General features: G+C 39.6%; 3 protein-coding genes across 4 annotated transcripts; 2 read left to right on the top strand and 1 right to left on the bottom strand.

Annotated features, from left to right (window-relative positions):
- The first annotated feature begins 79 nt into the window (after nucleotides 1-79).
- LOC116214178 (chaperone protein DnaJ) lies at nucleotides 80-3,849 on the top strand. Of its 2 annotated transcripts, none has more exons than XM_031549508.1 (11): nucleotides 80-502; nucleotides 621-689; nucleotides 902-997; nucleotides 1,112-1,236; nucleotides 1,479-1,674; nucleotides 1,825-2,000; nucleotides 2,137-2,266; nucleotides 2,494-2,654; nucleotides 2,779-2,855; nucleotides 2,947-3,031; nucleotides 3,493-3,849. In XM_031549508.1, exons 1-11 carry the CDS (start codon nucleotides 203-205, stop codon nucleotides 3,731-3,733), a joined length of 1,656 nt encoding a protein of 551 aa, XP_031405368.1. In that variant the 5' UTR covers nucleotides 80-202; the 3' UTR covers nucleotides 3,734-3,849. The 2 variants fall into 2 exon arrangements, with proteins under 2 accessions (XP_031405368.1, XP_031405367.1); XM_031549507.1 differs by having other exon boundaries at nucleotides 82-502; nucleotides 2,779-2,861.
- Nucleotides 3,850-9,598: 5,749 nt separating this feature from the next.
- LOC116214654 (probable inactive receptor kinase At1g48480) lies at nucleotides 9,599-12,942 on the top strand. The gene is made up of 2 exons (XM_031550060.1): nucleotides 9,599-11,232; nucleotides 11,860-12,942. Exons 1-2 carry the CDS (start codon nucleotides 9,873-9,875, stop codon nucleotides 12,489-12,491), a joined length of 1,992 nt encoding a protein of 663 aa, XP_031405920.1. The 5' UTR covers nucleotides 9,599-9,872; the 3' UTR covers nucleotides 12,492-12,942.
- A 3,245-nt stretch (nucleotides 12,943-16,187) lies between these two features.
- Nucleotides 16,188-24,417, bottom strand: LOC116213670 (probable serine/threonine protein kinase IREH1). Its single transcript, XM_031548694.1, has 18 exons — nucleotides 23,431-24,417; nucleotides 21,686-21,750; nucleotides 21,394-21,549; nucleotides 19,933-21,306; nucleotides 19,601-19,773; nucleotides 19,064-19,310; nucleotides 18,854-18,946; nucleotides 18,633-18,773; nucleotides 18,395-18,487; nucleotides 17,934-18,141; nucleotides 17,766-17,851; nucleotides 17,536-17,624; nucleotides 17,394-17,445; nucleotides 17,254-17,310; nucleotides 16,981-17,151; nucleotides 16,781-16,858; nucleotides 16,528-16,677; nucleotides 16,188-16,435 (listed from the first exon to the last, which is right to left on the bottom strand). The coding sequence occupies exons 1-17, from the start codon at nucleotides 24,113-24,115 to the stop codon at nucleotides 16,594-16,596; spliced, it is 3,852 nt and encodes a 1,283-aa protein (XP_031404554.1). The 5' UTR covers nucleotides 24,116-24,417; the 3' UTR covers nucleotides 16,188-16,435; nucleotides 16,528-16,593.
- Between the last annotated feature and the right edge of the window lie 1,648 nt (nucleotides 24,418-26,065).

Here is a 26,065-nt window from a genome sequence, read left to right as displayed (position 1 = left end):
AGGTGGCAAGTTGGTTTACATGAAAAACTTTAGGGTGCAAAAACAAATTGTCCTTCATCAACCATCTCGGCAATAACAATAGTTCATAATATTACGAAAGCCCCCCCATAACCTTCCTCTCGTTCCTTCAGCGTTAGTTCTGTCAGGCAATCAATCGAAAAGCTTCAATGCTCGACAACACCTGACCGCTCTCGCTCTGGCAATGGCGGTCCTCCACGGCCCCCCTCCGGCTCCGCCCTCCACGGTTCGGCCCCGAGCTTCTGGGTTTTCGAGCTCGTTCTTGATTCTGCCCAAATTCAGCTTCTTGAGCTCGGCCAATTCCAGTATTTTCGGAACGAACAACGGAGCTTTCCTTAAACCCGTTTCTTCTCCCACTCACCGGAGATGGTCCCGAGGCGTCGCGATCAGAGCAGCGAAAGCCGATTACTACTCGGCCCTGAACGTCGGCAAGAACGCATCTTTGCAGGAAATCAAGAGCTCTTACCGCAAACTAGCCCGTAAGGTGAGCTCCGTTCGTTACCATCCTCATGCTGTTCATTGGTTGATTGGTTTGTGGGATTACATTAGCCCATACTGTATGAACTGAGCTCTCGTTTCTTGTCTGCTTTGATTTCCGACAGTACCATCCCGATGTAAACAGAACCCCTGGAGCCGAAGATAAGTTCAAGGAGATCAGTGCCGCATACGAGGTGGCTTTTTCAGGCTCTCAGTGCTCAATTCAATGCTCATTTGCTAGAAATTGAGCTCCTTTCCTTCGTTTTTGTCCGCATTCCTCCTTTTCCCCGTGGCCTTTATATGGCAGCAAATGATCCTAAATCTGTTTTGTCCGAGCTGCTCAATGTAATGCTTGTTCAACATTGTTACGTCCTCTGTTTCATGAGCTTACGGAGAATGTGTATAGGTGCTATCAGACGAAGAGAAAAGATCTTTATATGATCGTTTTGGTGAGGCAGGTTTACAGGGAGAATATGGAGGTTCTGCGGGCAATCCATCAGGGGTAAGACCGCTTCTCGTGTTTTTCCTTGTCAGTCTCCTGTGTACTTGAGACTGTTTCAATATGTCCAATGCAAGATGATGCTTTGCTCGTTGTGCTAATGTGTTCTTCCTCTAGGTGGATCCCTTTGAGGTCTTTAGTGCTTTCTTCGGTGGATCAGAGGATCCTTTTGGAGCGGGAGGTGAATCAGGAGGCATCAACTTCAGTTTTGGGGCCATGGGAAGAAAGGGCCTTGACATTCGGTAATTATTAGATTTTTTTTACTCATTATTAATACTGCCGAATATTACCGAATACATTTCCAAGATGTTTTATGAAGGCTTAGTCTGAATTTACTTTTAGTTTAGAAGAATATTGCATTACGCCAGGTCTTCTTCTTTTATTGGATGGAGGAGCGACGAAGACTTCCAAATTGTCTGTTTCATCGTAGTAAAGCTGTAACTATGTAAATCTTTATCTGACATTTAATACTCTCTTGATTCAGATACGAACTTTACCTGAGCTTTGAAGAATCAATTTTCGGAGGCCAGCGGGAAATCGAAGTTTCGTGTTCTGAAGTTTGTGATAGTTGCGCTGGAACCGGCGCTAAGTCTAGTTCCTCCATAAAATCATGTACTGCTTGTGAAGGCAGAGGTGGGGTGATGAAAACTCAGAAAACTCCTTTTGGAGTGATGTCTCAGGTAACTTTGACACAGAAAGAGCATTAAAATTGACTTTATCAAGCACACTGATCATCCTTTGGACTTTCAGTTGCTGCAAATCTTACTATTCCGATTTGTTCAAGTTTAGTTCTATTTGAACTATCATTGTACTAACTGAATGCTTTACAGGTTTCTACTTGCTTCAAGTGCAGCGGAGAAGGCCAGATCATTACTGAAAATTGCACTCGCTGTAGTGGCAGTGGCAACATTCAGTCAAAGCGAAGTATGCAAGTTGTCATTCCCCCTGGAGTCAGTGATGGAGCTACGATGCAACTCCAGAGAGAGGGAAATTTTGACAATAAGAGGTGCAGATTCTACCGCTTTATTTCATTCAGGGGATATTTTTCTTTGTTCTGTTAGCAATCATTTACCCTTCTATTTCATTAATGTTTAGATGAAACTGACTTATTTTGTTTCATTCTCTTCATTATGTTCTGGCAGGGGTATAGCTGGTGATCTCTACATAATTATCCATATTGATCAAAAACAGGGGATTAGGAGGGAAGGAATCAATCTTTACTCAAAAATCACTATTGATTATACAGATGCGATACTAGGGACTACAGTAAAGGTATCTATCTTAAGAATTTCACAGGACTTGGATAATATTCTCTATTGTCTTTTCCTCTTTTTTTTTTAAAAAAAAAAAATTTCCCAAAATGTTCCACATCATCTTCTTCAGGATCTACTATAAAGTGTTTAGAGTGTTGGACTGTCTACAGCTTTATGTAGAGTCTATATCCGCCTTATGCATTCTGATATTGGTCACTTATAAGCAATAGCTTGTCTAACTTTTAGGTGGATACTGTGGACGGCCATCGAGAGCTCAAAATACCATCAGGAATTCAGCCCGGGGATACCATAAAGTTGCCCCACATGGGGGTACCAGACATCAATAGACCAACTTCACGAGGGGATCACCTCTTTACCGTGAATGTCGTTATTCCAAAAGATATAAGGTTAAATTCGTTCCACTCTGTAGTTATTGCTTATGTTGTTTGTACGCGTGAATTGAAAGCTTTTGTAGCAAAATATGCTAGTGAAATACGTGATATTTTTGGAACTAACTCTGTTGTGTCGCAGTGAGGAAGAGCGAGTACTTGTCAAGAAATTATCATCACTCAGGGCATCAAAGAAGATCCACTCAACGCCTAGCAACGGTAGAGGTGGTTAACTCAAAATCCCAGTATGTAAATTATTTGAATTTGGTATTGATGATTTTGAATTCAATGTCTGGTCTGCTTTGCCCAGGTGACTCTGAGGCCAGCTTCAGCAAGCAAAAAACTAGAGACACGAAGGACCATTCTCGTTGGAAATCTATTAAGGACCTTTTCGGGTACGTATAGGATCGACCTTATCATGCACCAGGTTGCCCATTCTTCTTTAGTTAGGCCTGGGGAAAAATCTGGGCTTCTATTAAAAAGGTTACGTCCATAATAGATCCGTGCGGGACCATAGCACTGATATTGACCTGGCCTGATGTGCATTAAAAAAAATGCATTATATTTAGTTATTCATTTTCTTTAAAAATCACAAATTTGGTAGGTTTGAGCGTCTTGAACTTTCCAGTTTGTTTAGCTAGTTGGCTTGGAGAGGACTCTGAGCCCGACTGTGGAGGCCCGGCAGGGCAGGAAGTCAGGCGAAACTTCAGATTTCCAAGGCCCATTAGGGCTACTTTTCGCCTCCTCCATGTCCAACTAAACCGATCTTGAATTTTTCATCAACATTTTCTGTCACACAATACATCGTGTCTTTGATTTCGATATATCCAGTAACATGTTATGAGCAAAATTGCAGGAAGAAAAATTCTCGGGAAGGATTTGCATCTCTGAGTGTGATTTCATGGGTACCACCATTTTCTACCAAGCAAGATCCCGTGGAGATCGTTTCAATCTGTATGGCCTTCATTATAACTTTTATTTTTACCTTAAAAGAGAGTAGTTACTGCAAATTATTCCGCTACCAGAATACAGGTCCTGGTGACTGTAGGATACTAAGAGATGAGCATACAAGGGATCTCTCCTCGACAAATACTTGAAAAATTATTCTGTTTCTTTTCGAAATTGTGTACATTACCCCAGATGTTGAAAATCGGGGAGCTTTTATAGTGATCGACTTTGCCTTATAATTCCAGTATTTTTTACTATCAAGCCTCTTTCAGTTCAGAGTCATGTCATGCTTCGGAGAAAACATCTTGAAAGTTTCCAGCGCCAAGCTCACAACTGCTTGTCCATGTCGTCTCATGTTACATGATAGAGATGTGAGGTACTCAGTTCTGCATTTGAGGGACAGTGCAGTTGGTACAGCCGTATTTTATATTACATAGGCAACACAGGTTTTCATCGTACACAGAAATCACTTATCGCCGACAATGTCCGGTATCGGCAACAAATCACAGGGACAAACTGTGGTTTTTTGCCAGCGGTGGAGATCTCTCCGTGAGTATAAACATTTGCTGAAAGGGCTGTGGCACAACCTAAGGGGGCAGTTGAAGGGATTAAAACTCTCAGCCAATTCCACAGTTCTCTCATCTCTGTCTTTGTCATGTTTTATGATGTTTTCCCTAGACTAGGAAATCCCTATGTCCATAATCTGTTCTCATTCGCTGCAAGTTAACTGCAAAAAGTTGGTTTCTTTTCTTGTAAATTACATTTTTCCACTTTGTAGAAAAAAGGCAGTAACACATTAAGGTCAAGTTTGGTGAGACTCAACCACATCTCCCTACTAAATTTGGGACCGTATTAACCACAAGATTTGGCTCGGTTGGCAAACTGTGCTCGACTTGGATGTGACTTGCAGCACAGGGATTCGAAGCTTACTAGTAGTATCTTGTGATCGGGATTAAGTGCATATTAGATTTAACATTTTAACCAAAAAGTGGAAACCTCGTGATTTGGTTCATAAAAAGAACAAAAAAAACATGGGCCCATAGCTTGTATTGCCTAGTAATTCACCATTTAACTCATTAGCTAGCCCCTCAAAGTGAAGCGACCAGAAAGAAATTGTCCCTAACCCTTCTCCTGTATGTCTCAACTACCTGAGCTATTCCGCATAAAATTCACGGGATACACCGTATACTTATATAGTCACTATCCCATGATGTGAGATCTTCAGTGCTATAAGATCGCTCGCTAACCTTTCTCGATAGAGTCACGGAGACATACATTGATAGATCAGTATAGACGTATACTTCGATCAATGTATCGACGAACTCAAAGCGGAGCGAGGACCTGAAATTCTTTCAATTTCGATGAGGATATAGAAATTAGATAAATGAGTTTGGTGCAATCTTAATAAGGTGCTCTAATCTTAATGCGGAGATACGTATATATATATATATATATGTATGTATACTTTTTCAGTGATATTCTCAAATTACGAACGAGATGCAGTCAGTTATATCCTAATTAGTAATGAGCTGATGAGAGTGGTTGTGATGGTGTGCGTGTGAGCCGACAGTTGGGGACTGGCATACGTGTAAATTTCGGTGCAATAATTAAAGCTCTTACCGAGAAACAGCTAATTTTGGACATTATTATATTTATTAATTTTATTATAATGTATTAAATATTTAAATTAGGTTGAGGTTGGCAAAAACTTAATTATATGATTTCTTTAAGAAAGGGTTTAACTCATAGTCTCACCTAAACTCTTGTCTGTCCATTTCAACTTTATTGTTATGTTTTCTCTTGATTAAATATCACGAGTTATTCTCATCATATTGATCGAATTTAGTTTTTCGTTCATATGTCCACTTGCAGTGATTGTAAAGTGTTTTTAGTGATTTCGAATCATTACATTATAAATAAAGTCCGCTTGCTGACAATATAATAATTTACCAACTAAACGAATACCTCGTGGATTTTTTTCCGTTTTTAAAGTGATAATTTATGAGTATGATGCTTCCATTCATTCATCCAATTGTTGGTGCAATGAGATTCTTCTTAATCATAATTTCCAGTTAGATTCCATACCGTCAGCACCAAATCCGAATAGATATATTCGTAAATAGAAGTAATTCGATGCGCTTTAGTTCTCACGTACGATTGCTGATAATATGCCGAGATTACGTCTGTAATAATATAATTGGGGTTTGCCTAACCATGAAATGGATAGGGATTATTTTGTTATACAAGTTTTCTATTTTGTGTTGGAATTTATTTAGAAATGTTTGTTAGGAGGTCCAGCATCAATTTGCTGGAAGACAATTATTTTTCTCTGTTGAATGGTGCTTGTACTAATGATTGAATTAGTCACAACTTCTAAAATTAAAATTGGAATTTACTAATCTCAAACCCAAGATTTCGTAATTATAAGATGCATAATTAGACCAGACGGATGACATAAGAAATGAACGTTGTGATATTGCGATTATATCTGAAAGTGATGTCGACACTATAAACAATGGACGAGATCAAAGGGAGCCCTTAGAACCTTGGACTTGATGTCATAGTCTCGAATTATCGAATATAGAAATATAGTACATAAATAAAAATATTAAAGACATAAGAAAGGGACTTAAATGAGTAATGTAAGTCTCCGAATTTCAGGCTTTATTTGGGAATGTAGTGGAGTTTAACTCCACTCCATTCCAATAATAAATAATTATATTTATTTAGAATTGTAATGATTGTGTTGTTAAAGTATGAGAAAAAGTAATAAATAATTGAGAGAAAGTAATGATTGTGTTATTAAATTATAAGAAAAGTAATTAATAATTGAGATGATTTAATATTAAAAATTGAATTGAATATTAGTTAAGATAAAAAAAATTGAAGAAAAATGGAAAAAGTAATAATTGTATTGTTGAATTGAAGGTAAGTTAAGTTAAAATGGAGTAGTGTAATGAATATTACTCATTTGCCAAACACACCAAATCCTTATTAATTAGATTTTTTGTATCATTTTATTTCCATTTTCCTATTCCGACAAACTTTTCTTGCAACCAGGAAAAAAAAACACGTAGTCAACATCAAATACATGTGAAGAGGAAGATCAAATTGTTCCATGGAAAAATGGCCCCAACACTGGGGTGGTGTGTTTCTTGCGTAAAATAAAACAAGCAAAGTATGGCTTCCAATTAGTACCGTAGCTATTCTATCCATCAAACGGCTCCCATCTCTCTAATAATCGATTGCCATTCGACCGTATGCTCGAATAGTTCTCGAAACTTATGAAGTTCATCTCCTTGTGTATTATAAGAAGATCGACCTAATTGGCAAAACTCGTTTACATGTCACTGCGTCATCGTTGTGTGAGCAGTAAATTGGAGAAAGTAACACGTTAAAAAAGAAAGGTTAAACTTATAGCTGAAGTTTGTCTATGCTGGTAGACTTTCAACGGTTGTTCTGCCAACTTTTCCTCTTCCATCATTTGGCACTCATTTGTTTCTATGATGTCAAATTTACTTAAACTGCTCATTGACCTTCACATTGGATCATCGGGTATGAATGTGAAAATGAGTAATCGATTGTACCATTTAGTGTTGTATCCGTCGTCCATGTATTAGTTATGAGATTCGGAATTACGGCAAATATAGTTAATCCAATAAGCTTTTTGTCCTAGTACTATGTTGAAAATCGACGAGGATAATGCGGAAGTAAGAAGAAAATGCACACAAGATATATGCGGTAAATCCTCAAACGCGATGGAAACGTTTGAATAAAATATTCACGGACAGAGGAAGCTCGGCAGTGACTTCTCATTGAGAAATAATCGTGGAGTGGAGTGCAATACGAGTGCATCCCACATAAGCATAATGGCCAACCACAAACGAGGAATCCTAACCCTCGAATAGATATTCCATCTCATGAATATTCCCACTCTCTAAACGTTCTCACGCACTTTACATCAAAGCTCACGATATAGTTTGAAACTTTCACGGACTCACTACATTTACTGCATATGGCATGAGAGGAACGCAATGATTTATTAAAGGCAAAACTTATCTCCAAAAGCTATAGTTCAGAAGATTTTTGCAGATGTGAAAGTAAAACTCTGTGTTTACCCCCGTCTCTCTCACAAAATTGTAAATTCTATCATAGTCAATCACATGTTTAACCCTTTTGATATAGTTCATAGATAGCTGATGTTATTTGGTAGTTTTGTTGGATAAATGGCACTTGATGTAAATCCATTTTGTTTAATGAAAGTCTCTACCATTTATCAAAAAAAAAAGCTCACGATATATATACATAGACTTTGATTCTCTCTCAACGTAATTATCCCTATAATCTTTATCAATAATGTTCCAAAATACGATATTTTCAAGATATTACTTGACTAAAAAATAGAGATTTGATTTTACAAAATAGGAAATAAAATCGGGTTAAAATTCAAAACATAATTCTTAACGCGTGATAAAATGTCATATTATCAATTCATAACAGTTCCTTAGGTCCTCAACACTCATGCAAGCATGCCTAGCTAGTCGTAGATTCGACTTGCGAGACCGATGAGATGATTAACGATAAAAGCATGAAGTTTCGTCTTTTGTTTTTGCTTTTTCTAGAAGGACATGTTAGTACCTCGAAATGATAAAGTGACTGGTTAACTTTGGTTAAGTCACTTTACTTCTTGGTACTAATTCCAATGGGCATTGGGCATGTACTAAACATTGCAAACTAAGACACTGTACCACGTTTACTACATATCGAAAAGTCGATATGAAAATATGGATCTTAGAATAGAGACTCTGTGAAACTCTTCATTGCTTCCTCAACCTCCTACGGAAAATAGACCATATTTGTTGGTCCGATCGATCCCTATCATACAGGTGCAGAAGCAAATACAATTCGGCGTTGTGAACGTACCTGAAATTAGATTGACTCCGACAAATCCAGTCACCGTTATTGCGCGCTTGCAAAACGCCCGAATACGTGTAAAATACTATTTTATATATTTTTCGTGAAAATATTTATTGTTATTAACGATCCGTATCGAGCAATCATCGGCGAAGGAAAGCCTAGGTTTTTACATTCTCCGTCATTTTCCTGAAATTCTGTGAGATGGACACAGGAGGGGGCCATGGCAGAACAGAGAACAGAGGCAGCATCGAACAGAATAAAACCTCAGAGCCACAGAGCTCCTTCTATGTTTTTTTCTATTTTAATTTTTTAACTTAATAGAGGAATAATAAGCACTAAGCAGGCAAGAGCGTGGATGCAAAAGCCAAAAAGCAGTAAATAAAGAAAAAGGGAAAATTAAAAAAATAAAAAGAAAAGGAAAAATTAAAAAAGAAGACATGTTGACTAATGACTAACCACCACCATCAGTATCATCACTGGTCCCTGTATACAACTATAGATAGCAAGTTTTTCGGTTAATTGCTTATAAAAAGAAAAAATGTTTTTCGGTTAAACAAAATGGTAAGAAATCGTAATGGTGAAAATTAAATTCAGAATTTCTCGATTCTGAACGAGAATACGTGTCGTTGCATTACATCATTTGCTTTGTCCAGAGACCGAGAGCCAGTTAGGTTACCTCATTTCATATGTTTTTTGGATTTTCGCTTTTGCATCCCAAAATTTCAAGTTCAATCCGCTTTGCACATCTGTTTTCTATCCTAATTGCACCGTGAACTTTTATACGGATTTTCACGTTTTCCTAAACCATAACCACCACGTGAGACTCGATGAAAACCGAAAGCTTCCCTGCTCGGTATAGCTCCGAGGATTGTGTAGGCTTGGAAGACGTTATTGTATCGGGCTTTAGCACGACCGCGATGCTTTGTTGCGAGGACCATTCATTGGATCAGACATGAGACTTGGGATCCAAATTGACGACACATTTACAGTAGAGCGCGATGTGTAACAAATGTGAGACTTTGGGGGTCGAAAAAGAATTATATAATAATATTTTCTGTCTGAAAGTCTCTCTCTCTCTTTGTCTCTCTCTCTCTCTCTCCAGACACAGCCTGGACTGGACTGCTCGTAGTCTTCCAATTCCACTCTGTGCCCAAGAGGCCATTAAACACAGCATAGAGGAAGAAGAAGAAGAAGAAGAGAACCCGGAGAGAATGCAGCTCACCCGTCTTCTTCTTCTTCCTCTTCGTCTCACTCTCTCACTGACTCCATAACCAGATGTTCTCATCTTCCTTCAAAGCTTGAACCTTTCACCGGCCAATCAAGCCTAAAGCCCCTCTCTGGGTCTTCATCTCTTGGCCGCTTCCAAGCAAAATGCTGCCAAAAATCCTCCCTTTGCTCGCCATTGCGGTGCTCTTCTTCCTCCCGTTCTCCGCCCCAGATCTGACCTCCGACAGGGCGGCCCTGCTCGCCCTCAGGGCCGCCGTCGGCGGGAGGACTCTGCTCTGGAATGTGAACCAGCAGAGCCCCTGTTCTTGGGCTGGAGTTCAGTGCGAATCCAACAGGGTCACAGCCCTCCGACTCCCCGGTGTCGCCCTCTCCGGCGACTTGCCGAACGGCATTCTCGGCAACCTCACTGAGCTCCGGACGCTCTCCCTCCGGTTCAACATGTTGACTGGACAAATCCCCTCAGATCTCGCACTCTGCACCAACATGAGGAACCTCTACCTGCAAGGCAACAAGTTCTCCGGCCAAATTCCGGAGGTTCTGTTCAGCCTCCCTGACTTAGTTAGGCTCAACCTTGCTTCCAATAACTTCTCCGGCGAGATTCCCCTGAGCCTCAACAACCTTACCCGGCTCAGGACTTTGTTCCTCGAGGATAACCAGCTCACTGGGTCGATTCCCGCCGACCTGAACTTCCCAAAACTCGAGCAGTTCAATGTCTCGAACAACCAGCTTAACGGGTCGATCCCCGATAGTTTGCAGGCTTTCACGACTACTTCGTTCTTGGGTACTTCGCTTTGTGGAAAACCCCTTAAGTCCTGCCCGGAAGATATAAACTTGCCCCCAGCTGAGCCCGGCACCGGCGACCAGAGCAACGGGAACAATGGGACCGAGAACAAGAAGAAGAAGAAGCTCTCGGGGGCTGCAGTGGCGGGAATTGTGATCGGATCCGTTCTCGGGTTCCTACTGATTGTAGCATTGGTGATCCTCTTATGCCGAAGGACCCGTAACAAGAAGACGAGTAGATCGATGGACATTGCCACTATCAAGCAGCCTGAGACAGAGCTTTGGGCCGAGAAGCCTGCCCCCGAGGCTGAGAACGGTGGGGTCAGTAATGGTTATTCTGTGGCGGCTGCAGCGGCAGCGGCCATGACGGGAAGTGGGAAGGGAGGTGGAGCTGCAGAGGCCAATGCCAAGAAGTTGGTGTTCTTCGGCAACTCTGCTAGGGTGTTTGATTTGGAGGATCTGCTGAGGGCTTCTGCAGAGGTTCTTGGGAAGGGGACCTTTGGGACGGCCTACAAGGCAGTCTTGGAGGTCGGGACCGTGGTGGCAGTGAAGAGGCTGAAGGACGTGAATGTCTCGGCGAAGGAGTTCAAGGAGAAGATCGAGGCAGTCGGGGCCATGGACCACGATAGCTTGGTGCCTCTCCGAGCTTACTATTACAGCATTGATGAGAAGCTCTTGGTGTATGACTACATGCCCATGGGAAGCTTGTCTGCTCTATTACATGGTCAGCATTTCTTGTTTGGTTTCAATTATTTCATATGTTATGATCTCATTTTCACATCTTCGGCTATAATAATTTCTACAGAAGCCTTTTTGTTTGGTGATGAATCAATTAGTGGATTGCTGTTGCTTTTTCTTCATTATCATTTCTCTGCATTGATCATTTCTTAGCTTTCCTGGAATCTTGTTTCTTCGTCGTGACTGACCTGCCTCTAGTTGCTTTAGCTAGGTATTCTTGGTAATACAATGAAAACCTGATAGTCTAATCATTCCCTCTGTATTGTTCGACACGGCTTGTTCTGTATCCTTCATATTTGCCACTGGTCAAGTTCATAGATTCGTGGTATGGTCGGATCAAATCAAATTGCACTCAAATGATTTTACACTGTTAGTATGTTTTCTTTTTGAGGCTGAGTTTGATAGCTGATGCTATCGGATGGACAATCTGTAATGCCATGCTCTCTATCTACAAATGGAATAGCCGAGCAATAGGGACGATGCTGTAATGCCATGTTTGGTATTTAGAGACATAATTACCGAATAAAATTGGACAATTCTGTACTATGATCCATTCTATTGTCCCGAAGATGAAATAAAGCCATTTGTTCTTACGCGTTTTATGTTCCTGCAGGAAACAAAGGAGCGGGAAGAACTCCATTGAACTGGCAGATCAGGTCCGCTGTTGCCCTTGGAGCCGCTCGGGGCGTGGAGTACATACATTCCCGGGGGCCCATGGTCTCCCACGGGAACATCAAATCGTCCAACATCCTCCTCACCCAGTCCTACGAAGTCCGGGTGTCTGACTTTGGACTAGCCCATCTCGTGGGTCCGTCCACCACACCAAATCGTGTGGCAGGTTACCGTGCCCCTGAGGTCACTGACCCACGAAAGGTCTCCCAGAAGGCTGATGTCTACAGCTTTGGAGTTCTGCTTCTGGAGCTCCTTACAGGCAAGGCCCCAACGCACGCCCTCCTCAACGAGGAAGGGGTCGACCTTCCCAGGTGGGTCCAGTCAATAGTCCGCGAGGAATGGAACTCTGAGGTATTCGACCTAGAGCTCCAGCGAGACCCGAGCGTGGAAGAGGACATGGTGAAGCTCCTACAGCTCGGGATAGACTGTGCAGCACAGTATCCCAACAACCGCCCTTCCATGTCTGAGGTTAGGATCCAAATCGAGGAGATAATCCACACAAGCGGGCAAAAAGGACAATTCCTACAAGCACCCGACCAGATCAGCAACGCAGACGACTTCTCTTCCCGGTGAGTCGATATCAACACACAATCTCTTAAAGGATCATTTGGCATATAATGCCCGTATAGAGCATATTGTACCTTAAAATCTCGGGCCGATTCTCCATTCCATCTGCCGGAAGCAACCGACATGTAGTCGTCTCTCTTTCTTCTTCAAGAATTACACTTTTGAGTTTGATCGCCTGTTCAATTTGTTCCTCTTTGTTTGGTGGATCATTGTTATCCTCTGTAATTATTTCATCTTCTTTCTTTTCTTTTTCTTACTTATGCTTTTGATGCAACTTTCCATCTGCTCAGATTGAGATGTTTCTGTAAGGAAAAGAAGTTTGGTGTAATGCTCTTATCAGATGAATTTGATCCACCAAACTTTTATTCTTCCATTCTTGTAAAACTTCGGCAAACCGAGATGCTCTCGATGAACTCTTTACTTTTATTGATCATTTCCTCCTGGGGATTTGCCTTTACATCCATGAACACCTTGCTGAAACAGCCGGTTATGGTTGGAGAGATTAATGATTCTATCCAAAAAAAGAAAATGTCAATTAATTCATTAGTAATGCAAAACATGTGCATCTCTGTCACTTTTAGGGTGGCATGTACTTTTTCTTTTATATATGTTACAACTTCCATAGAATAAAAAAGATGCTGAAGATTATGATTAAAGATCTCTATGGTGGGCCCTAGTTGGAACATGGGAAAATGGGCGGCTTGGTGTAATGTTGGCACCAGAAATGGGTAAAGTGCTGTTATATAATGTGGGATTTTACTCTATTTCACTCTATACATATAGGAAAAAAATTAAGTAATAATAGGTGATGAAATTTAATATTAAAATATTAATTATAATAATAATTAAGAAAAATAAATGTGGGAATTTATTATTAAATTAAATAAAAAGATAAAAGATATGTATATATATATATATATGTGAAAGTGAATGGTGAATTTATTATTAAAAAATTAATTGTAACGATAGTTAAAAAAAATTTATATGAGAATTTATTATCAGAATGAGAAAAAAGATTAAAAAAAAAGTAATAATTTTTCTAATAAATAAAAATATAGAGTGAAGTGAAATGGAGTATGATTTTACTCTAAAGTCAAACGCAATCATATTTTTCAGATCAAAACGCTCCCAGTAGGATTCATCCGTGAAATTTTTCGTATCATTTCTTCGTTGGATGAATGATACTCTCTTTAATTATTAAAAAAAAATGGTAGGGACAGACAGGTCTGAGAATTTGTCTTGTGGTCCTAAATTTTGTGTAGCTTTCACCTTTGCTGTTTTAAAAAATATTTATATATTTTTTCCATTGCTAATTTCTCATTTTCAATTATTGGATACCTCTCTTTTCTCTCTCTCTCTCTCTCTCTCTCTCTAAAATGGTGATTTCCCTTGTCTTTTGTCATGACGCTGTCATGTTCTATTTGTTTTTGGTGAGGGTGGGTGACAAAAATGTTGATCAGACAGTACAAAACTCTGAGGATCTTTTGGTCGGAGGAGTGTTTGATAAATTAAATAGTTAAAAATTAAGTACTTAATTATTAAAAAAAAAATTTATAGAAGGAATGGAGGAATAAAAAAAGATGAAAAAAGTCTTATGAGAAATAAACAGTACCAATAAATGAAAAATGACTTATTTTATCGTGTTAATTTTTTTCTTATTTCATTAAATAATTTTTTACTTAATGATTAAGTAATTTCTCATCTTTTTCCCTTTTTTACATACATTTTTATAATAATTAATTTTTAAACACTTATTTAATTAAATTAAAATAAACATATCTCCGTGAGTCCTCTTCGTGCCAAATGCCAATTACAATGGAGTAGTCATCATTTCTATGTTCCAGCAAAGGGACCCACTTCAGGATACTGCTATGGTGCAGAGAAAATACTTTTCAAATCATGTTCCCTACTGATTGATGTCTTTACAATATTATTATTCACTTGAAAAAATAACTATAGTAGTTAGACATTTCCATGATCATTAGATTTGTGCCATATCAATAGTTTGAGGTGTCCAATTAAGTGAGTTTTAGCATGTTTGGTTTCATGATCAGATTTTAGAATCATGATTTTGATTTTAACTTTACCCACTACACAATAAAAACACGCGTTTTCCAAGTCAAATTTATAATACCATCTCATTTGTCTTTTTCCACAATCAAAATCAAAATTAAAATCAAAGTTACTTTTAACTCTGAAACCAAACGCCACCTTACTCTTTAGTGGACCAATTCAGTTCGAATTTTAATAATTATTTCGAAATCCATCATTTTCCAGCAGATCTACTGACATAAATTAAGATAGATATGCTTAGCAAACTAAAGGCTACAACATAAATAAGAGCCTTTTGAGTATCTTCCTTTGGTTGTGGAACTCACAATCGATTAAATTTAAAATATCTATAAGATCATATCTTCATTTACCGATTATTTCAAACCGGCACATACAGTATCTTTCTTTCAACGAGATGACAATGGAGAATGGATGCGATAAGCGGGAAAGTATCGCGTACACGAAAGAGGGTTTTTACTTATTTTTTAAATAATTTTCGTTGCACCTCAGTGGGCCTGATCCAGAATCCTTGCTGGGCCAGACCAATTGGTCCTAGGGCTCCAAATTATTTGGATGCTTAAGAGCCCTAGGTAACCCTTTTGGGCCGAGGCCCAAGTTTGATAACTCGGTTTCTTCCTCGCTAATACGTTTTATTGAACATCAGCCTTCATTCACTTGATCTTCAAGTGCTTTGTTTACAGCTTATTTATTTTCGAGGAACTGATCTCTCGCTTAATAGATTTCTGATACGATGCACGCTTTTTTCCGATAAATACATCACTGTTACAAGATAAAAAAAAAAATTCCATAATTATTAGATATCCAATATGAATTTATTAATGTAATGGGGAAAAGGAAAATACATGAAATGAAGGCTTTAGATGATAATGGGCAAAAAAACTATTGTGTGTTTGTTTTAATTTCAATTTAAGTGTTGAAAAATTAAGTGCTGATATTTTAGGTGTTTATTTAAATAAGTTGTTCTTATTTGGTGGGTTAAATGCTTAAAATTTGAAATGTTATTTCACATGATTGCCCAAAACATTTTTGTTCAATTTCGACCGAATCCTTTGATTTTCTTTTGCTATTTCAAAAAATTAAAACAATAATAATAATTAAAGAATTTTGAGATCGGAGAGGAAGGGGGCAGTAGTCGCTGGTGACCTTCACCTGATCTGGCCGGGGTCATTGGGGGTAGGGGTGGGTGGGCGGGTGCTGGTTTTAGATCGGAGTAGTAAATACTTTTCAGTTAAAAGTTCGTTTTGGAGTACGGTGTGAAATTCCATAATTACTTTTCCTTATAATTTTAAATAGATTTGATGTTTAACGTTTTGAAACCACAATTTGAACAAAAATTGAAATTACAAATGTGATTTTTTCAAACAGATTAATAAGTGCTTATAAAATATACTTTTACTGATTATGTTTTAAGGATTAATAATTATTTTTCTTATTTTCAGGAGTTTTAAATTAATTTCTTCTAAACAGTTTAACTTATTCTGAAATCAACATTCATCTTCCAGCACTTATTCTCCATCGGCATGAACACTCACAAACCAAGCTTAAGTCTTCTAAGTTAAGTCATTTTTTGTTATATTAAACAAACTGAATCTAATTAATTGCTAAAAATTTAATTTCAACAAATTAAACACAGATGGAACACAAAAGCGGGGATGTGCTCTCATTGCTACGGAGGAAGAACTTGCAAAACAATACACGCGCATAGGGTCCCGACTTGCCATCGATTCATGTGACTTTAAAAGGTCAACATCAATTCTTCGTCCCGACTCCCTTACAAAAACAGATTCTCGTCAAACCCCCACAGCGTGGAAGATAGCAACCAACACGCCGGAAAGAGCGCGCCCCGGAGTTTCAGTTTGAAGATCCATCTCCTGTTTCTGCATTCATCAAAAGAGAAAAGTACACGCATCATGGAACAGATTGCTCAAAAAAGGAGCTCAAGAATTAAGATCGGTATTGAGAACCTTACATGTACAAAGTATACAAACATCAATTAGGTGAATGGGCCCCCAACATCCTCGAAAATGTTCAGCAGTCACGTGCTGGAATTCTTTGGGTGATCGTCCTTCCATCCCTTGGAAAGCAAGTCGTAGTTTATCGAAGCAAGCTGGGAGAGATTCTGAAGATACCAAAGGAAAAGTAAGTTAGTGTCGAAGAAAATTAACAAACTCCGCTTTTCACCAATATATTTTAATAAGCAGAAAATTTGAGAAAAGTAATACCTTGAAAGAGAAGTTGCTAAATGAGTAGTTGACAGATGAGCTGGAGTCGAACTCCGCAAGACCCCCAAAATCATCGCCCTGCCGAGAAATAGCAAATCGGTCACATTAAAAATATACGGGTTCCAGTACCACAATGATTAATAAAACATGCTTAAAGTTAGCAGAGAATCAATTCTTGATCATATAGGAGTCAGTAGTACCACTTCTTCTTGGCGATTGCTCATGGAACTGCTTCCACTTAAGCTATCATCATCACTGGAGTCCTCAAGGTCACTTGCTGGGTAGACATTGTCGTCTGGAGTATTCCACGAGTACCGGCTCGTGAAATAACTTGTGTCCAGCACACTCTCTGAGGAGGGAACAAATGCTGCCTGCAAAGAACATCCAGGTGACGCAGGTTGGTTAAAACATCGTTAAGGAAAGACTGATATTATAGCGCATTCTAGTTAATTCGGGAAAATGATCTAGGAAACCTTTTGTCTCGCTAAAGTGTCCCAGTTGATGTCCTTGAAGAACACATGTTGCTTCACCTGTCACCGCCGCTTTCTATCAGTAATTCAGTTCTTTTTAGGAGCAAGCAGAAGGAATTGAAGTACGTGAACAAGAGGGTTACCTCCCATGCTCCTTGAGCTCCAAGTCTCTGATAAGGATCCTCTGTAAGTAATCTGCACGTTGAATGTTGTCATAAACAATCAGCTATCAAGTGGAAGTAAATGAACTTTGCCAAATTTGGCAAAACATTCTTATCTACTTACCGATCAATTAAGTCTTTTGCTTCAGGGCTCATTTCTTCAGGCACCCGAGGCCAAGGTATATTACGATTGAGAATGTTATCGAATATTGTCTTGAATCAAGAAAGATAAAACGATTCAATACAGATGACTAATGGAGTAACTTGTGTAGACAGAAGCCAAAGGGTTTCAAGATATCAAGAACTCAAGAGAGAATTAGCATTCAATTGACATGAATTATTATTGACTCTAACCTGTGGATGCTCAGCATTAAAGGGTGGAATACCAACAATTAGCTCAAATAATATAACGCCCACTGACCACCAATCGGCAGTAAAGCCTGCAGAACAAGGGGGTAACAGAATATAATGAAACCAGAAAAAAGTTAAGAGCGCCTTCATTCAAGTAGAGGCCATACATACCGTGTCCTGTTCCAAGAAGAATCTCCGGGGCCAAGTAGTCCGGTGTGCCTACAGCAGAGCGTTTCTTCCACCTCTCTTTCTGGTCCTCAGATGCTGATAATTGAGCTTGTTCATCAACCCCTAGCATTGAAGTCCCACTCACCGCCGGACCCGACAAGTCATCCGTGCTGTTTATGAGACCTACCTTGGACAGTCCAAAATCTGTCAACTGTTCAGGAAGTAGAAAATTTCAATCAGAAATGCTACCTTCAAAATATTTCGCAGCAATTCAAGGCGAGAAATAGCCATAATAATACTATTGAGTGGATCCTTATTAACAAGACTGTTTAAAAAGCTGTCATCATCTCACCGATTATCTGCCTCCTTTCAAAATTACAAATTGTGATTATCTCAAAGGTGCCCAAAAGAAGAAAAATTATATGACTACTAATATAAGAAATAAGAAACTTCATAGGAATTACCTTGATATGGCCATCATGTGCAATCAACAAATTATCCGGCTTCAAATCACGATGAACTACACAAAGTGAATGCAAGTACTCGAGAGCAAGCACCTGTGAAAAAATAGTTTAATATTTTAATATTTGTGAACATTCCATTCCAACATATATAAATATTATATAATATATACATACATACATACATATATATATATATATACACATATATATTCTTTCAAAAGGAGAGTATGACGCTTACAACTTCTGCTATATATACACGGGCAACATCTTCATCTAAGCAGCCCAAATTTCTCAACAAAGAATACAAGTCTCCTCCATTTAAATACTCCATCACGAGATACAAGTTCTCCCGACAAGTGAAAGAATAGAAGAAACGAACCTGATGAAATTAGTCAAGAGTTAGCAAACCAGAAAATTATGAAGAAAGGATACAACCCTAACATAGCTACACCTGCTCACCACAAAAGGGTTTCGGACTGAGATTAAAATATCACGTTCTGCCAAAATACTTTCCACAGCATTCTTTCTGATCATATCTGCCTTTTTAAGAACCTGTTGCATACAGATATACCACAGTCAAAAGCAATCATCAAAGAAGGAAGCCCCAAAGTAGTTCTATAAAACCAACTAAAAGAGGGGGAAAACTTAGGGAAAAAAGAAATTGCTTGCCTTTATTGCGAATAGGTCCCCGGTAGTTCGCTTCTTGGCCAAGAAAACTCGTCCAAAGGCACCACGACTAATTGGTTTAATTATTTCAAAGTCATCTATCGTGGTCCGGTCTTTAGAAGGATGTACAGGACTTGTTCTCAAGCTACGGACCACATCATCCTCCAAAGGAGCATCCTCATCAATTACAGTACTGGAAATATCAACCTTTTCATCCTCTACCATCTCGCAGAGCTGCAAATACTTCTCCCTGTATAATATAACCCCGTTATATTCACGAGGCACTAAATCAAAACGTATTCTTTGGAGGAATAATTGAAAGACTAATTCCTCCCAGCCATTTTTGGCATGTTTCTCCTTGGCAGCAAGAATCAGATTGCAAAGATTTCAAGAAACAATTTTCAGCCATTAAAAAGTGTAACAATTTTGTCCTGCCTGCAATAGGAAGTTGCAACATTCCTCTCAGTTTGCTACTTGCAGCTGGACATGATCATAAATATTACTGATGTCCCAGTTTCAAATATAAGAAAGAATAACTACCGAATCAACTTCTCGATGCGTGCACCAAATGTCTCCACAGTGAGAGCATTGAATTTCCGCCGATCAATGACGACCCTCAGATCTTCGAGGCAAGAGAGTAGATATGGAATGGACCTCTCATCCTCCAGTGGTGTATTTGCAACACATCGAGCAACGTCAGCAAGTTCATTCATCTGCATCAAAGATGTTTCAGCTTACAGTATCTTAAAGATGAAGTTACAAGACATAACGAACTCAGAAAATATGTGGTGAATCAGATATATTACAATGTGATCAGCAAAATGTAATGGACAGAGAGGGGGGAGGGGGGGTGGGTAGGGTGGAGGGAAGACCTGTGGAAGATCTTCATTCTCTGAATAAGCACCCTTTCCTGCTAAAAGCAAATCTATCTGACTTGTTCTTGGAGTCAATATTGGAGATCTAGGAGTCATACTCCCAGCAGACGAAGTAGCCATTCCCTGGTCAGACTTGATACCAAATCGAGTCTTGCAAGACATGGAAGGCAGGCCCTTCATATCCTCCATTAAAGCCGAGTTATCAACTTCTGGGAAACAATCAAGCATGTCCTCAGAACCTCTTTTAGACCAATCGCTGAACTTTGGGGAGAGAGCATCAGACTCCTCAGTCACACTTGAGTACGAAACTTTTGCAACATCAGGACTTCCCACATGTTGAATATCCTTCTGAGAGGACTCCATCATCTTCTCAAGAGTCTCAGCAATCCTGAGAAGCCGCTCATTTACGCTCCAACCCTTCTGATCACACCGATCAGCCACAGCACAAATTCGGGAGTGGTCCTCCACATGGGATGTCGGAACCTCCTCCTCACAAATCCTACAGATTATTGAGCTTTCTTCAGAAACATTTGACTGGTCTCCCCAGTAACCCCAAGAGACCTTGTGCTGGTGCTTGGAAGATTCATCATGGGAATCTCTAGTAGAAGGTAGTTCAGTCGGCTTGGTGGAAGTAATGATGTCATCATCAGAAGTAGCTCTCTTGTTCACTATTAATTTCACAGGTTCAACCTTAACTTCGTTTTGCTCTCTAGCAGGAGGGGGTTCTTTTACACTTTTACCACCAGGAGAGGGGAATTTCTTCCATGAAGCCATTCTATTCCTGGCTCCAGGAGAGTCCATGCCCTTTGAGTTGTCATCAGCAGGAGGAAGAACAGCAGGAGGAGGAGTAAACAAATTTCCACGCTGCTCTTGACTGTAAGATTTTCTTGCCGAAGCTGCAGCTGCTTTAGGGGCCTTTGGAGCAGCACTGAAGCTCTTCGTATCCCCCCTCGCAGGCCCAGGTGGGATCCGCTTGTCTGCGGAGTGGAGCACACGGGACTGGCGGAGATGCAAAAACTGCTCATCTTCTGCCAATCCACTCTCCTTGTGGAACTGCAACAACCTAGTACATCTTGTCAGTATAAAAAGCATCTTTGTGTGGAGCTGCTTCAGGGTTCCCACTGGAAGCTCCTGGCGCCGATCATCCAGCTCCTGAACTATGCCTTCGCACTGGAGCCAGAACTCTCCAGGTGAAGTCATAGCACAGCTCCGAGCTAAGACTAGAAGATCTTCGATGGTTTCCTGCCACTCAGGGTGACTATCTGCATTCTTCTCGAGAATTCCAACCAAATCGGCTGCGAAGATGGCAAGCTCAGAGTCCACTTCTTCCTTGGCTTTGTCAAATTTTGCCCTTATAACAACTAGAATTTCCTGGAAAAATAATCAGAGCTCTTCAGAACTTGATCAGATTTCTAGAGGAAATAATATAATTGAGAGAGAATTAGCAGCCTTTAGTACCTCTAGATTGTTCAAGCCTCGAGGTTTCCAAAATGGAAAAGGTCGTACGCCCTTAGAGTTTAGTTCATGGGAGAAGCTCTTGATGTCGGAAGGCAACCTCTTCTTCGGTGCACTTGTTAAACGAAGAATGGCTTGAAAGCGAGGAGATTCCGATTCCTATAGGTAAACATAATCGAAATCAAGTATGTTTCAGTTTATGACAAAATAGTCATCATTTACATTTTTTTTCAGATTTGAAAAAGGAACTCACAGGCACTGCTTCAAGAAATAAAGAAATAAAAATGAAGAATACCTCTGGCGTACAAACATCAGAACTTCTCAGGCCTCCACTACGGTTCCATGATGAATCCAAACGCCCTAATAGGATAATCAAGCATTTTTAGGTCATGGATAAAGACGCAGAACATCAAGCTACTGCAGTTTTGAAAGGGGATAAAAGAGAAACATAAAGGACATCATTTTCAGAATGAATAAGATTCAGAAAATTTCACCCAAAAAAAAAAACGATTCACAAAATTTCATGAATTCTTCATGCAGGATGGCTAAAGCATAGTATTATTACAGACAAAATCCCCTGCTCCATAAATTTGATCAAGAAGAAAAATAAATGAAGGATGACCTATAATGGACATGGCTAATATTGACTGGAAAATGAACAAAAATAGGAACTAGAAAAAAACATAGATGAACTCGACGCTCCCCTCAAATTGTCACCAGATTAAACAAATAAGTTCAAAAATTAAAAGTCCAAACTTTGAAACTGGAATCTCCACCCCTCAAGTACACCACCACTCCTTCAAAACATATGCATCTGGGTGCTCAAGGGAATAGCTCACACTGAATTGGAAAGCATGTATTAGTTCGTAGTAGATTACCAGGTAGATGGAGATGATCAACATTGGATGAAGTCCATCTAAGAAAAGTTTGGTTTACTAGAAGACCCACTGACCACTTTTCAACAACTTGAAGCATTTATAGGCCCCCCCATGTACCAATCATATCGCACCACTAAATCAACCGCAAGCCCGTACTTCTTTTTCTTTGACGAAACCCAAAGCCCGATTACTTGTCAACATAGCACTAGCTAACCTCGGTGCAACTTATCTGGGAATTCATCTATACATGTGGAGATTTAGAATGTCCACAATTTCTCAACTATATCTATGACTTGCTCTATCTGAAAATCTAAATCAATCCTCGCCAGATCAGGCAGCCATATTCTGAACATCACATACAAATATATTCTAATGAATGGCACTCCAGAAAAGACACTTCGGATCATAATGACAGATATCACAATATCCCTTTCCAAAAACAAACACCATAGTAGAAGGGAAGCCATAATAATTATATAATTTAAATAAATACAGTATCAACAGTTCAATTAGCTGTGTGGTCAACCCAGCAGGACCCAAGTAACAAGACAGTCAAAGAGTCAAAGGACTGTCCTACTGATTCCACCCAAAATTTTAACAAACTTGGTGTCGCTGTTCCCCTATGACAGAACCAGTGGTAGTAAGACCAAAAGCGATGGTAATGCCTTTTATCACAGATTGCCTAATTTCATATGCAATATAAACAATGACCTAAAGGACCCCCACACTGTCACAGACAGAATAATCTCATTCATTTGACTCCACTAGTGTCAAGAGATCATCTTTTGGGACAAAGGCCACTGAAAAAGTCTTAAAAAGGTTTCTCTTCTCTAGCCTTTTAGGCTAAGTCGGCACTAACTTAGACCGGTCAGTGATAAGTAGAAAGCCATAGTATAGCTAGTTCACTGAAAGATGAGGTCCAGCCATTATACGAGTGACATCCTAAGCTCGGCAGTCCAGTTAGGACTAAAATGGTAATAACATTCATCAACAGATAACGTATAAAACAACCAATTCAAACACTTCAGGCTTCCTAGTCCTAGTATTTTCTATCGCAAAACCATAGCACGAACTACATTGCCATAACACAGACTGCAATAAGACCTTCACAGATTAACCCGAAAGATAAATGTAAAAAATTGATTTTTGAAAATATATATACCCGCTCCGGAAGACGTTTCCCCGTTCTGCAATCCCGATGGCGGGAGCACATTAGGACTCTGGTCCCTCGACGGAATGCTCCCTGGGGACACACCTTCCGAATTGCTCCCATTGTCCACCCAATTTGCGCAACCGGCCCCAAAGTTGTCGCTTGAAATCCCCATCCTACTCTGGCTCAGCCCGCCCTCCTTCTTCTTCGACCCCCAACTCCCCGAGGCAGAACCTGAACCTGAAGAACCCGAGCTCCGATCCCCTCCATTGTTCCCACCACTACCCCTCGAGAGATTGCTGGCCCCCAAACCCGATCCTTTCTCGCCCCGAAACCCGTAAAAGCTCTCCTGGGGCAATGGGCCAGACCGAGTCTTGATCCTATTCAGACCAAGGGACGAGGCCAGTATCGGGGAAACCGAGGAAGCGGCCTCCTTCTCGTCAGGCGGGTTAGTAGCCGGCTTCTTAGACTTCTCGGGTTCCTTGCCCTTGATCAGCGGCTCCTTCTTCTTGGAGGAGCCAGCCTTGGCTAGGGTTTGGCGGGGCGGGGGAGGGTTGTCATCCTTGGAGGCGGATTTGGGCTTCTTCTTGTCGGATCGGACGGGGGAGTTCGAGCCGAAGGATCGGGGGCTGTTGGATCCATCTGGGCTCGAGGTGTCCGATTTCTTGGACGAGAAAAACCTGCCTTTGAAGACCATCTTCCTCCCTGATTTCTCCGGCGGCTAAATTGGCGCCGCACAGGAGAAGCTGAGCAGTTGCTGCTGCTGCTGCTGCTGCAAAACCATGAAAGCTGAAATGAAGCTCCTGTGAGACTGCGACAGGCCCGACGACAGATACAGAAAGAGACAGGAGGACGACAGGTTAATGGTGGCTTGGCTGCTCCACAAGTTGCCTGTCTCTGAAGCTTTGTACTGCGCCGAGAGAGAGAGAGAGAGAGAGAGAGAAGGGGTTGAAGCAACGAGGAAGAGAAGGTGACTTTTGAGCGTGAAAGTGTGGATATTGTTGTCCTCTGGCTCTTTCGGGGTAAGAAGTTAATTGGTAAAAACCTTGAAAACGGTTCGAAGAAATTAATGAAGAAAGACAATAAGAACTTGGCAAAGAAGAAGAAGAAGATCGGAAGAAGATTGGAAGAAGAAGGAAAAGGTCTCTCCTTTTCCATTCATTTTCTTCTGTTTGGGCCTTTGAATTGAATGAGAAAATTAAATTTTTTAGGGAAAAAAAGGAAAAAAGAGGATCGATTTTTCTTTCTTATGCCGTTTGCCTAACAAGAAAATAGCAAAATAAAAGTAAAATGTGGTGGCCGTGGTCTGGAATTCGGACTGACTTGTGTAAACTTATTATTCACTTCATTTATTTTTACTTATTAATTTGCAAATGTACGTTCGACCGCATGCATTGAGCTAGATCGGTCTGTTTTATCTCTTTGCATATGTAAGTCGTCACCGGATCGGATCACGAGGCCGAGCAGATATGGAAACCGAAAGGGTTTTGATCTATCCTCCCCTCACCGATAGGATTAGGTCGGTGACGGTTAAGAAAAGTTAACCTCTCTGCTCGCGCGGAATACTCCCCTAATCACATGAAACGCTGGGCTAATCTAGCAAAGACACATGAAACAGAAACAAATTAGTTATATTATCTCAAACTCTCAGGAGTGTATCGATAACGGTCGAGGAATTTCTAAATTTTCTATCGCATCAAATACCCTCTGATCGGATTGGATCTTAGCTTGGATCATGGATCGATGACACTTACTTGCAAAAAGCATTTGAGCGATGACCGATCTGATGCGATAAATAACATGTGTATTAATTATCGATTTGGTGCTTACTGAACCCTCTACCTCCAAATTCTAGTTAAAATAGCCCTAAACACTTTCCAATTAATATTATAATAATAATAATAATAATAACACATAAGAGTCGACAAGTAGGATTGATTGTGCCACAACACATAATCCAAATCATAAGATGCTCAACTTATCGTTGCATAATTTTAAGTATGAATTCAAAAAAAAGAGTATCTGTTGTTACTGTTTCATTTTAAATCTATTTTACCAGATTTTGTATGTACCTATAAATTATAATCGTCTATGTTATTTGTATTTAGGGATATAATTGAATTTTTTGAAAAAAAAAAAACATTCTCTCAATAACTTAAAAATTTTATCGAAATATAAAATTCTTTCCTAAATTTAATGAACTATTTGTCCTATAAATAGAACACAACAAAATTCATTTTCAACAATACTATCTTCTTTTTACTCTTACTTCTCGCTACAGCTTATGGCGACCAATTTCTCTCTAAATCAATATGCTCTTATATATTTTTAAATAAAAATTATCTTTTTATTCGTACGGTATGTATCTTATATATTTTTATAATATATAATTTCTTAATATTTTATTGACGATAATAATTGATTTGTTCATTTTCAACAATACTATCTTCTTTTTACTCTTACTTCTCGCTACAGCTTATGGCGACCAATTTCTCTCTAAATCAATATGCTCTTATATATTTTTAAATAAAAATTATCTTTTTATTCGTACGGTATGTATCTTATATATTTTTATAATATATAATTTCTTAATATTTTATTGACGATAATAATTTCATACAAATCAAGTTTGTTTTTGTTATCAATA

Source organism: Punica granatum, chromosome 7 (genome assembly GCF_007655135.1).
Source record: "Punica granatum isolate Tunisia-2019 chromosome 7, ASM765513v2, whole genome shotgun sequence".
NCBI lineage: Eukaryota > Viridiplantae > Streptophyta > Magnoliopsida > Myrtales > Lythraceae > Punica > Punica granatum.
Note: the sequence above shows the minus strand (reverse complement) of the source record. Positions and strands in the feature narration are given on the sequence as shown.

Excerpts from the sequence above, each read along its gene's own strand:
- LOC116214178 (XM_031549507.1), top strand. The coding sequence starts at position 203 with ATGGCGGTCCTCCACGGCCCCCCTCCGGCTCCGCCCTCCACGGTTCGG. Across the intron at positions 1,675-1,824 it reads CTTTTGGAGTGATGTCTCAG|GTTTCTACTTGCTTCAAGTG; the intron begins GTAACTTTGACA and ends AATGCTTTACAG. Across the intron at positions 3,032-3,492 it reads TCTATTAAGGACCTTTTCGG|GAAGAAAAATTCTCGGGAAG; the intron begins GTACGTATAGGA and ends GCAAAATTGCAG.
- LOC116214654 (XM_031550060.1), top strand. The coding sequence starts at position 9,873 with ATGCTGCCAAAAATCCTCCCTTTGCTCGCCATTGCGGTGCTCTTCTTC. Across the intron at positions 11,233-11,859 it reads CTTGTCTGCTCTATTACATG|GAAACAAAGGAGCGGGAAGA; the intron begins GTCAGCATTTCT and ends ATGTTCCTGCAG.
- LOC116213670 (XM_031548694.1), bottom strand. The coding sequence starts at position 24,115 with ATGGTCTTCAAAGGCAGGTTTTTCTCGTCCAAGAAATCGGACACCTCG. Across the intron at positions 18,947-19,063 it reads GGGACCTATTCGCAATAAAG|GTTCTTAAAAAGGCAGATAT; the intron begins GCAAGCAATTTC and ends TGTATGCAACAG. Across the intron at positions 17,625-17,765 it reads TTAATGCTGAGCATCCACAG|ACAATATTCGATAACATTCT; the intron begins GTTAGAGTCAAT and ends TCTTGATTCAAG.